The sequence below is a fragment of the Engystomops pustulosus genome, chromosome 7, assembly GCF_040894005.1.
Source record: "Engystomops pustulosus chromosome 7, aEngPut4.maternal, whole genome shotgun sequence".
NCBI lineage: Eukaryota > Metazoa > Chordata > Amphibia > Anura > Leptodactylidae > Engystomops > Engystomops pustulosus.
In genome coordinates, this window is record NC_092417.1 from 166,160,092 (window position 1) to 166,172,498 (window position 12,407).

The 12,407-nt window shown below is 42.8% G+C and overlaps 1 protein-coding gene across 5 annotated transcripts in view; it reads right to left on the minus strand.

Moving 5' to 3' along the window:
• The window catches only part of DGKZ (diacylglycerol kinase zeta), a 146,308-nt gene that overhangs the window by 77,813 nt on the left and 56,088 nt on the right, over positions 1–12,407 (minus strand). For 2 of the 5 annotated variants that reach the window (XM_072118806.1, XM_072118805.1), the window contains exon 1: positions 4,079–4,094. The exons of the other annotated variants lie outside the window; for them this stretch is intronic. In XM_072118806.1, the coding sequence (XP_071974907.1) occupies position 4,079 (1 nt within the window). In that variant the 5' untranslated portion in view covers positions 4,080–4,094. Of the gene's footprint in view, positions 1–4,078; positions 4,095–12,407 lie in introns of those variants that run through there. 5 annotated transcript variants of the gene reach the window in all.

Below are 12,407 nucleotides of genomic sequence, written 5' to 3' on the forward strand. Positions count from 1 at the left end.
TGTAATGTAAAACAGTGGGAGAGGGTAAATGCTCCTGCACAGTGTAATAGCCTGTGAAGCTACAGCACAGAGGAGCTCTGATAAGTCCCCCAGAACCCCTCTGGCTCATTAGCATTATTTGAAAAGTTGATTTTAGAAGGAATGAGGCCATGGATAACAAATATAAGAAGATTACCACAGTCCCGGTGCCTGGGATCTATGAGTAATGTCCCTGGTTTATCAGGATGGATTTTGATGGTAGATTTCCTTTAAATGGTCACCAGATTTTTACCCGTTTAAAGGTAACCTGTGATTTGGGACACTTAGCCACCCACAGGTTAAGCATTTTTTTTAAGTGCAACAGAACTGAAGAATGGGGCATCTGAAGTGACTGTCCCCCTGCAGCCTCAAACTTGACTCATCTCAAGTAAAATATGACTCTTTTCTGCTGTCACATAACTTTGGAGGAGATTTTTTTTTTTTTTTATAGGTAACTGGTGAGATTTCACACAAAAGAAGGAATTATAGAAAGGATATTTCCTCCTTTATTAGAGGGGCCTAGTAGTTTAATAGACCAAAATCTGGTGACAATGTCCATTTAAGTTAATGATCACGTCACAGTCTGGGAAATCTACACTGCTTTCAAGGCTTTCTCAGGCTCCTGAACAGCAAAAGCCGATTTATGACCATATTTTGGTCCGTATTTCGGACGTGTCTAGTGGCTTGAACCCAACATAGGTTTGCGTTTGGCCTGGTTAATCCATCTAAAATACGGATCAGATACCCAATCCTTACACAAGCCCAACAATAATTCATCACAAGGAATATGCAATAACTTTGACCAATGAAATCCAACTACAGATATGGTAACATGTTGGACTGGGATGGTGTCCTCACACTGCTGTGCTCTTAGCTCTCCAAAGACTCTCCCCTATACTTTGGTTGTATTCATGCAGAAAACCGCTGCAGCTTCAACTCAAAGTCAATTGCAGGTGAGTGTAGGGGCTATGAGCCAAGTTAATGCAGAGAGACAAGAGCACAGCAGTGTGAGGACACACCCCCTGTGTACTTTGAGAACACATCTCTCCAGGGACAATGGAGCTTCAGAGGGCACGGAACAAAACAGTGTGAGGACACACCCTCTGTGCACATAGAGAAGACCACCATCATGTAATATAAATCCATATTTCACAGTCTTGCTGCAACTAACAACAGACACAAAGATCTGATTACACATCTCTGCAGGGACAATACCCAAGACCCTCCTGTAGAGAGCGCAGCAGTGTGAGGACAATCTCCTAATATAAATCCATATTTCATTGTGAATTTCCCCACTGTGGGACTAATAAAGGATTATCTTATGTTATAATCCTGCTGCTACTAAAAACAACCACAAAAGTCTGATTACACATCTCTCCAGGGACAATCCACAACACAGGCTGCAGAGAGCACAGAACACTGCAGTGTGAGGACAATCTCCTTATATAAATCCATATTTCATAGTCCTGCTGCTACTAAAACATACACAAATGTCTGATTACTCATCTCTCCAGGGACCATACCAAACACAGGCTGCAGACAGCAAAGAACACTGCAGTGTGAGGACAATCATGTAATATAAATCCATATTTCACAGTCCTGCTGCTACTAACAACAAACACCAGGGTCTGATTACACATCACCCCAGGGTCAGTAACTCACACTGCCTGCAGTCTGTTACACCTGCGGATAGCTGGCTCTCTTAAAGGTGCAGTGTACAGTAATAAACAGTGCAGACGCCAGTAGTTTCAGGGGTTGGTATGAAGTCTATTGTCATGTGACCGCAGACAAAGCTAATAGTCCACAAGGACTTGTCTGGACGCATCCCCTTTAAATGTTTTCCTTAGTGCACCTAAGTTTAGGGCGGCTACTAAGCAACACATGGGCACTGGCACCCTGCACCTGTATGCATGAAATGAGCTGCGTAGTCAACGTCTCCAAACATGCTGGCGGAGCAGGTGCTACCAGCACTATGTCTGTATCATGGAAAACTCCAGAAAAGTCTGTGCTGTATGTGCTCAAGTCTCTCCTTTCTCATTCAGAAGCATCAGCGGGATCATAAACAAAAGTATAGATACATACTGGCCTGTATTCATGTGAATAAAGCACTTTGGGCAATATAGAAACTTACTATTAGCTCCAGCAGGAGCTGTATGTGCCCAAGTCTCTCATTCAGAAGCATCAGCAGGATCATTTAGGACATTATAGAGTAGTGCTGACCTGTAGTGAGGTGGATACAGCACTTGGGGCAATATAGAAACTTACTATTAGCTCCAGCAGGAGCTGTAGGTGCCCAAGTCTCTCTTTTTTTCATTCAGAAGCATGAGCAGGATCATATAGGACATTATAGAGTAGTGCTGACCTGTGGTGAGGTGGATACAGGACTTGGGGTGAGACAGAAACTTACTATTAGCTGCAGCAGCCTTAGACACTGTCACTGCCTATAGCAACACCAATTAATCCTTACATTAGTATTCCCATTATTTAGCATGAGATTTATCATTACATCAATTCAGAAGATTTGGAACTCTTTTCAGAAAAACGTATTCATGAAAATATTAAAAGGAATTAATTAAAACTTCAAAAATAATAAAACTTTTACCCAAAAATCACAAAACTAGAAATTATTTTTAAGATTCTATATACATACACAGCGCTATAACCTTTAAAACTAGTCCAGACCTCAAGCATCTGAAGACCATCGCAAACCGCTGGACCCCAATACAGAGAGAGGGGGCACCAGCCTGATGCCACCTATACAGGGAGACTATAGGAACCTCCATACAAGAAGGGAAGGGTCCAATGTAGGTAAATGGCTACAATGTGGGATTAGTCTTTGAAGAGACAAACAGGAGAGAAGCTCTAGGATATGGGTGGTTGGGACAGGAAAAAGAAAAAGACTGATTGATTGATAGATAGATAGATATGAGATAGATACAGCAGTACAGATAGATAATCATAAACAATATACATACAGGCACAATCAATCATAGATAAAAAAAGACAAATCAGACAAATGAGTCAGAAAATAGATACAGTAGTTAAATAGGTAAAAAAGATAAAATATAAAAAGATGAAAGATGGGATGATTGATACAAAATAGCAATAGATACAAGATAAATGATAGACGATCATAGGTTAGAAGATAGATCGATAGATATGAGCTAAAAACAATATAAATATATTACAATCATAGACAAATGGGAAACAGATATAAGATAGATGGATTAAAATTAGATAGATATGGGATAGATATGAGATAGATAGATAAATATGATAGACATGAGATAGATAGATAAATATGATAGACATGAGATAGATAGATAAATATGATAGACATGAGATAGATAGATAAATATGATAGACATGAGATGGATAGACATGAGATGGATAGACATGAGATGGATAGACATGAGATGGATAGACATGAGATGGATAGATAGATAGATAGATAGATATGAGATAGATAGATATGAGATGGATAGACATGAGATGGATAGACATGAGATGGATAGACATGAGATGGATAGACATGAGATGGATAGACATGAGATGGATAGACATGAGATGGATAGACATGAGATGGATAGACATGAGATGGATAGATATGAGATGGATAGATATGATATGAGATAGATAGATATGAGATAGATAGATATGAGATGGATAGATATGAGATGGATAGATATGAGATGGATAGATATGAGATGGATAGACATGAGATGGATAGATATGAGATGGATAGATATGAGATGGATAGACATGAGATAGATAGACATGAGATGGATAGACATGAGATGGATAGACATGAGATGGATAGACATGAGATGGATAGACATGAGATGGATAGACATGAGATGGATAGACATGAGATGGATAGACATGAGATGGATAGACATGAGATGGATAGACATGAGATGGATAGACATGAGATGGATAGACATGAGATGGATAGACATGAGATGGATAGACATGAGATGGATAGACATGAGATGGATAGATATGAGATGGATAGATATGAGATGGATAGATATGAGATGGATAGATAGATAGATCTCACTGCTATAGGGAGAACAGCTGCAGTAGATGTGGGGGCTCCTGTGAGCTGCTGAAAAGACTATAAGGAGATTACCATCCCTGTGTGTATAATCCTTTATCTATCAGGGTGGCCCGGCGCCCCCTCAGCCCTCGGCCAATCACACTTATTCCCGGCACAGCCACATCCACAGTGCTGAGCGCTACAGCCGGACCATGGCCCCAACCTCCAGCTACTCCTGCTAGAGAGGAGATCACAGCAACATCTCCCACATTACCACCCTGCCAACTCCTCTCCATTTATACTGAGGGCAAATGCAACCTACCGCTCCCTGTTATCAGCCACCTCATCCCAGTCCCCCATGACCACTACTTCCCCTGCCATCACAGCCTTCTAGATGTCCCCCGACGGGGATAGGAGCCTACAGTGATGTCATAGAAATGTGTATCAAGCGTGAAGCAGTAAATTAAACTTCATCGCTCGCTGCCTGCAACCAGCAGACAATAACGGGTTCTCCCCCATGACAACACTGTCAGGCCGCCTGCAGCACATTGCACTCAGCTACTGCCTGCAGGGAGCTAAAAAAAAGAGACAAAAGCAGAAGAAATACCAAACGGAGTGTGAAATCTGGGGCAGAAGCGTCTCCAGCCGATTATACATCATTGCAAAAAGAAAATACAGGTTTTTTTTTTTTTTTACAGTTTTGTTTTTTATTTTTAAATTTGTTGTTGCTTTTATATCTCTTCCATATCCTGGGTCATAAAAATACTAAATATTAGTTTGTTTGTTTTTTTTTTTAATTGGAACAATTGTCTTTCTTTCATGTCATGAGGGACCATGGTCATACTGGGGTTCCTTTAGCCCAACACATAAAATTATCCCTAGGTAATGTCCCCTTTATCATCTCCCGATTCTCCTCCGATTCTCTGGTGGGAGAGTCCGACACAATCTAGGACGATATTCAATATGGCCACCACTACAGCTCCTTCTAAGGTTGTCTAAGGTTGTCGGAGGATCCCCCAATTCTCCGGTGGGACAGTCCGACACAGTCAAGGACTCTGTTCAATATGGCCTCAACTACAGCTCCTTCTAAGGTCGTCATTACCCACTTTCTGAGCGTTTTTCCTCTTTTTCTTTAGGTTCTACTTGGCTGTATCTCTGGTGTAGATTAGGTTGTTTTCTGCTGCATCCCTGAGGTCCAGCATTGGGTTAGATAGTTGGCCCAACAGAGGATCCTCCGATTCTCTGGTGGGACAGTCTGACACATTCTAAGACAATATTCAATATGCCACCACTACAGCTCCTTCTAAGGTCGTCGGAGGATCCCCGATTCTCCGGTGGGACAGTCCGACACAGTCAAGGACGCTGTTCAATATGGCCTCAACTACAGCTCCTTCTAAGGTTGTCATTACCCACTTTCTGAGCGTTTTTCCTCTTTTTCTTTAGGTTCTTCTTGGCTGTATCTCTGGGGTACAGTATTGGGTTAGAGGTTGGGCCCACTGGAGGATCCTCCGATTCTCTGGTAGGACAGTCCGACACAGTCCAGGACTATATTTAATATGGCCTCCACTACAGCTCCTTTTAAGGTTGTCATTACCCACTTTCTCAGTGTTTTTCCACTTTTTCTTTAGTTCTTCTTGGCTGTATTTTTGAGGCCCAGTACTGGGTTAGAGTCTGGGCCCACCAATGAATCCTCCAATTCTCTAGTGGGCCAGTCTGACACGTCAAGGACACTATACAACATGGTCACAGCTAAAGATCCCTCTAAGGTGGCAACCTTAAAAGGGAACCAGTCATCAAGAACAGACACGATAAACCTTACTGACCCCCACTTGTGATGTGCCTTTATTGAAAAGTGCAGCACAGTCGCCCCAAGCTTAAATCTGCCTCCTCTCGCCTGTACAATCATTCCCAAAACTTGTTCTGCCTTTGTCTATGGTGGTCCTGCCAATCACTGCTTAGCCCCTTCCATCACTGTTTGGCCCCGCCCATTGTGGGGATGCCTGAATCTTTTAGAAGATCTGCAGTTTCCAACACAATGCACACTGCTTAATTCGCCATGCAGTAAGAGGGACACCATTCTGGCACGCACAGGAAGTGGACAGCGAAAGGACTTCCTTTCTGCTCAGATCAACATTTGAAGGGACACTGATGAGTCAGTCCCAAGAAAGAGGTGGGGTTCACTGGCAGCCCAGGAGAAAACTTGACTCTTCTCTTCAGAAGTTGACTCTTTCTCTACTAATTTGCATATAATAAAACCGGGTGAAATTAAGGTACAGTGACTCCGAGAAAGGATGTTTTTGGTTGAAATGGGGAGGACTTTTAACCCTTTACAAGCAGGCATTACTGGTGTGAGGGGTAAAATTCTGGCGACAGGTCTTCTTTAAGTGTTCTGCTTTTTTTCGATTTGTTGTTTTAGAACCTGGCCCCAAGGAAGATGTTGATGCTCAGATGGGCCGATCTAACACTGTCAAGATTTTCAATACAGCGACTTTTACGGTTGTGCTTACCCACTTTGAGTGTTTTTCATGAATTTTTTTTTTTTAGTTAGTCTTTTGCTGCATCTTTGAAGTCCATTAATGAGTTAGTGTCTGGGCCCACCGGAGGATCCTTAGATTCTCTGGTGGGCCAGTCTGACACTGTATGGGATAACATTCTATATGGCCACCATTATAGCTACCTCTAAGGTTAGAGCCTGGGCCCACCGGATAATCCTTAGGTTCTCTGTGAGCAATGATATTCAAATGATCACCTTTACAGCCCCCCCTAGGGTTATGGTTTTCCCCTTTTTGGTTAAAAATAAAGTTTTAGCCCGGCTTTGAGGTGCCAAGTTAACTGACACGCAGCAACTACAAAGCCAAGTTCTGCTTATTTATTTCCCATTTTTCAGATCCTTCTCATTCCTGGATTCCGTTACTTGTTCATTAATGTTCCGACAACAAAGGACCATTATGTACATATTGTTTTTGCGACTGCATATTAAAAGAGAAGTTCCTTTCTCTGCCAAAGAATCTCGTACAATAATAGCCATTGAAAACGCCTTGAACACAGTATAAAGCGGCATTCTTTACATTGTACTGTTATACATTGTATCAAACGCCGTGGAATCTCACACAAAATCCGGATCCGATACCTTGGCTCCAGCTTCATCACATATACGTGATCACAAGTGACCCCCGGAATCCGGTTTTAGATGTAAAAAAAAAAAAAAATATCGGACGTTTTGATTCTGCTACAGCACCTCCACAGGTGAAATAAGGAATTACACAGCTGTTATTTAAAGTGCATCCACCACCAGGATGAAGGACTGTATGCAAATGAGTCTGAGGGGCTCCAGGCTCCATAGGTGTTAATGCAGCCTGGAGCCCCTCAGGCTCATTTGCATACAGTCTTTCACCCTGGTGGTAAATGACCTTTAAATCAATAGAATGTTAATGTAATGCACAGAGGTCCTGGGTTCTTTGTAGACTTTCTCTGGTCCAAAACTGTAGACCCTACATTCTCTCTATTAACCCTTATTGAGAATTTGTCAAGTAAAATTAGGCTTAGTCACCTTGGCATATATTTATGTGGATTTTTCCCCAATTACAACGATGTGGGGACAACTCCTTTAAGGTCCTGGGTTAGTTGACCGATTTGGAAAACTCTGTGCTATAGGAGCTATATAAATCGAGAATTATAATAATAATAATAATAATAATAATAATAATAATAATTAATTAGGTGTCCAATTCACCTTTATAAGAGGTGAAGTGCTCACACATGAACGGTTATATAATCTGCGGTGCTCCTTCTGGTTGAACCCCCGGCGATCATACATTTTTTAACTATTTGGTGAGTAGGCCATCCCCTTTAAGTGACAAATAACTCGCTATACACTCCAGCTATACAGATTCATGCATTATTTTTGAGGCTTCTGTAAATTTTGCTTCCTTCCTGCCTTCCCAGCATCCGCTGAAATAAATGCATAGTAAATAATACACCGCTGCGCTGCTACAATTCCTTACTGTTATAGAGCATTAACTATTTCCGCTGAGCTGCAAAGCAAGGGACAGACATGGAAAGCGACAGTGACATCTGCAGGTGAGAAGTGGGTATTACACTCCATATATATATTTAGTGTTATATTCAGATTTAATATTTAGTAGAGGAAACGATAAAACATGAGACATTAGACACAGTCTTCTACATTCAGAACCAACAACCATTGGCCAGAACAGAATAAAGAGGCATAAAGAGTCTTTGGGAAGACCCAAAATATCTTTGTATTACCATAGACTTCAAAAGGATACTGTGCAATGCATCATTTCCCCTGCAGAGGCGCTCTAGGGAAAATTAACACTTTTGGTCACAGATTACAGCGATCACTATGGGCCCCAGCAGGAGGATATCTTGATATAAACCTATCATTAGGGAAACTTTATTTTAAAATGTTTCCCTCAAAACACATTGAAAGGGGTTTTCCAGGATTTTGATGCCATATTAGTTGGATAAGTCACCAATATAAGTTTCGTAGGGGTCTGGTCTGACATCAAGCAAACCTTCCAGTCTTATGATGGAGAAATGGAAGTAGCGGAAACAGGCAACTCCGTCAACTAGTGGTCATGTTGAGGTACTGCACCTCAGCTTCTGGCTTGGAGGAGGTGTTGAATCCCCATCTTTAAGGAGCACTTCAGTAATGTTTTCATATTTTCTTTATGTCCTATTAGCCCAATTGATCCAACAGTAATTTAGAGAAGAGAAGCATCATCATAATCACACTGTCCTCCCAGCAGGCAGAGCCAATACATTCTCTAGCTGCCCATGTGATGCTGTGCTAGGTCATCATGGGATTGATGGGACGTAGACAGAAGCATCATCATCATCATCACACTGTTCTCCCTGCAGGTACCACCGATACATTCTCTACCTGCCCATGTGATGCTGTGCTAGGGCATCATGGGATTGATGGGATGTAGAGAGAAGCATCATCATCATCATCATAATCACACTGTCCTCCCAGCAGGCAGAGCCTAAACATTTTCTAGCTGCCCATGTGATGCTGTGCTAGGGCATCATGGGATTGATGAGATGTAGAGAGAAGCATCATCATCATAATCATAATCACATTGTCCTCCCAGCAGGCAGAGCCGATACATTCTCTAGCTTCCCATGTGATGCTGTGCTAGGTCATCATGGGATTGATGGGATGTAGAGAGAAGCATCATCATCATCACACTGTTCTCCCTGCAGGTACCACCGATACATTCTCTAGCTGCTCATGTGATGCTGTGCTAGGTCATCATGGGATTGATGGGATGTAGAGAGAAGCATCATCATAATCATACTGTCCTCCCAGCAGGCAGAGCCGATACATTCTCTAGCTGCCCATGTGATGCTGTGCTGGGGCATCATGGGATTGATAATATATAGCACCAAGACAAAGAAATCTTACAGTGAAGTTGTAGTCATCTGAAGATGTACACTAGATTAAGAGGGCAAGGATGGAGAGAGAAGAATCATCATCATCATCACACTGACCTCCCAACAGGTAGAGCCGATACATTCTCTAGCTGCGCATGTGATGCTGTGCTAGGGCATCATGGGATTGATAATATACAGCACCAAGACAAAGAAATCTTACAGTGAAGTTGTAGTCATCTGAAGATGTACACCAATACTAGATTAAGGGGTCAAAGATGGAAAGCAATATAAAACACCCCCAGACAATCCCTTTAAGAATCCATTCACATGTCAGGAGTTTAGTCCATTGCCTGATATATTTCAGTGTCCTCCATCTCCCATCTGAGTGACAGAATATTCCAGCCATGACATAAGTATCAGCACTCGCTGTTCCTCTGATATGTGATAGAAAATTGCCTTTTATAGAAGTCGGGAGGAAAAAAAGAAACACAATCTCCAAATACAGCAAAAGATTATCACAAGTACAAAGTGCGCTAACACATCTTATTTCGCTTATCTACACGACCACGGTGCAGCCTGGACCCCGAGAACAACCCCGTGATACTGGAGAAGCAACAAGATTATAAGAAGAAGAGGCTTAAAATATCATTCTGGGAGAAAGAAAAAAAACCAAGCAAGTTTTTTTTTTTTTTACTGGTGGGGCTGTACATGACCTTAAAAGTTTTATAGACATCCTCCCCCCCTGCACACAGCAGCAATATCATGTATAGAAAGGGCTCCCTCTATTGGTCAGTCTCATTACTGCAGAATAAAATGCATTGGGGGATAGCCTCCTTACAAGTTAAAGGGGTTGACCAGGAGATAGACATCTACCATAAACAGCACCAAACCTGTGCAGTGGTCGTGCCCGAAATTGCAATTCAACTCCACCAAAATGTACAGATCCAAAAGGCAATGCCAGACACTACTCATGGGTGGGGCATAGCCTTAAAGGGATTTTTATTTTCATCCACATGATATATGTTATGAATACAGAATAGATGCGGCTCTCACCTCTTACCCCAGAATAGGATCTACTGACCCCTTTCCGCAGACCGGGGAGAATGGAGAGTTTACAGCGCATGCGCAGCCACTCTCCATTCCAGTATATGGAGTTCAGAGTCTACATGCTCAGCTATATACAGCGCATGCGCAGCCACGCTACGCTCCAGTATATGGAGCTCAGAGTCTACATGCTCAGCTATATACAGCGCATGCGCAGCCACTCTCCATTCCAGTATATGGAGCTCAGAGTCTACATGCTCAGCTATATACAGCGCATGCGCAGCCACGCTACGCTCCAGTATATGGAGCTCAGAGTCTACATGCTCAGCTATATACAGCGCATGCGCAGCCACTCTCCATTCCAGTATATGCAGCTCAGAGTCTACATGCTCAGCTATATACAGCGCATGCGAGGGTCTGGGACCAAGGGGCACAAGGGTCCACAGACCCCCGTCTGGCGGCAAGGCTTTGTGCATGCGCAGCCACACTACATTCAACTATATGGTTCACAGAGTCTATATATTCAGTTATTTATGGCGCGGTGGCTTGCACCTGTCCCAAGACCGAGGGTCCGTTGAACCCCTTCCCCCAGCCATGCTGTATGGGGAGTCTGCATCCCATTCCCTGAAAATAACCGATGGTATAGATTCCCATAGACTTGATTGGCGAGTGACTGCGCATACGCGGCAAACTCTTCATTTGGTAGAGCGGTGGAAAAGAAGTCGATGGACTCCTTCTCTGGACCCCACACCCATCCTGTATTCATGAAATATCCTGTGGTTATGTCATATATACAGAAGACGAGCAGATGGAAATACCCTTTAAGAAAGCAGGTGTGTTTTATAATCCTGGAAATCCCTATAAAAAGAATCTTCTTGAAGTTTGAATCTCTATGCAGCATTGTTCAAGCACTGAATCCCCTCCCAAGTCTTCACCTTCTACCAAGCACAGTGCCGTACGTATCATAGTGGCTGCACTTGGTATTGCAGCTCAGCGGTTTTAATTGAACCTGACCGAGTTGTAGACCAGCGGCACAGGTCTGTTTAGCCAAATTATGCTTATGGGTGGGATGCAACCTCTTCAAGCAACTGATCAGTGGGGTTGTCGGACCCCCACATAGTGAACGGGATCAATACAAAAGTTCTGGATCAACCCTTTAAAGCAATATGGAATCCCATTTGTCTCAACATTGTTGCCAATCAAAAACAATATCAAACTCAATTTCTTAGAAGGAAATCCCCTTTAAGAACTTGCCAAAAAGTGAATTTAGATGTAACCGGGATTCAGCTTGGGGACGGGTTGCCGCACCTTTAAATTGGTTTTGCATAAAAAGGTGAATTATGGGTTAAAATTCCTTGCATAAGAAGGAGAGCGCAATAATTGCCGGTTTCCTAACCAGTTGTGTAAAATCCATGAAGACAATGAAGTAAGGAAGGTACGGCTGAGGGGGCTGAAGTCTTTAGAGTCCCAGACGGATTTCGAGGGGTTGTTTTTGCCAAATGTGATCAAAAACTGTACAGAAATTCTCTAAAATCTGACATTTTGGCGTAGCCAAATCACAAATGATTGGATATCATTAATGTCTCTCTAGCCACTGCGTAAATATTACACCACGGACTGACAGCAAAGGGGAGGGGCCGTAGAATAGCTCTCTGCAGAGAGCACAGAACACAGCAGTGTAAGGAAACACCCCTAATGCGAGCAAAGGGGAGGGGCTGTAGAATAGCTCTCTGCAGAGAGCACAGAACACAGCAGTGTAAGGACACACCCCCAATGACAGTAAAGGCGACGGGCTGTAGAATAGCTCTTTGAAGACAGCATAGAAAAAAAAACAGTGTAAGGACACACCCCCAGTGCCGGAAAAGGGGAGGGGCTGTAGAATAGCTCTTTGCAGAGAGCACAGAAC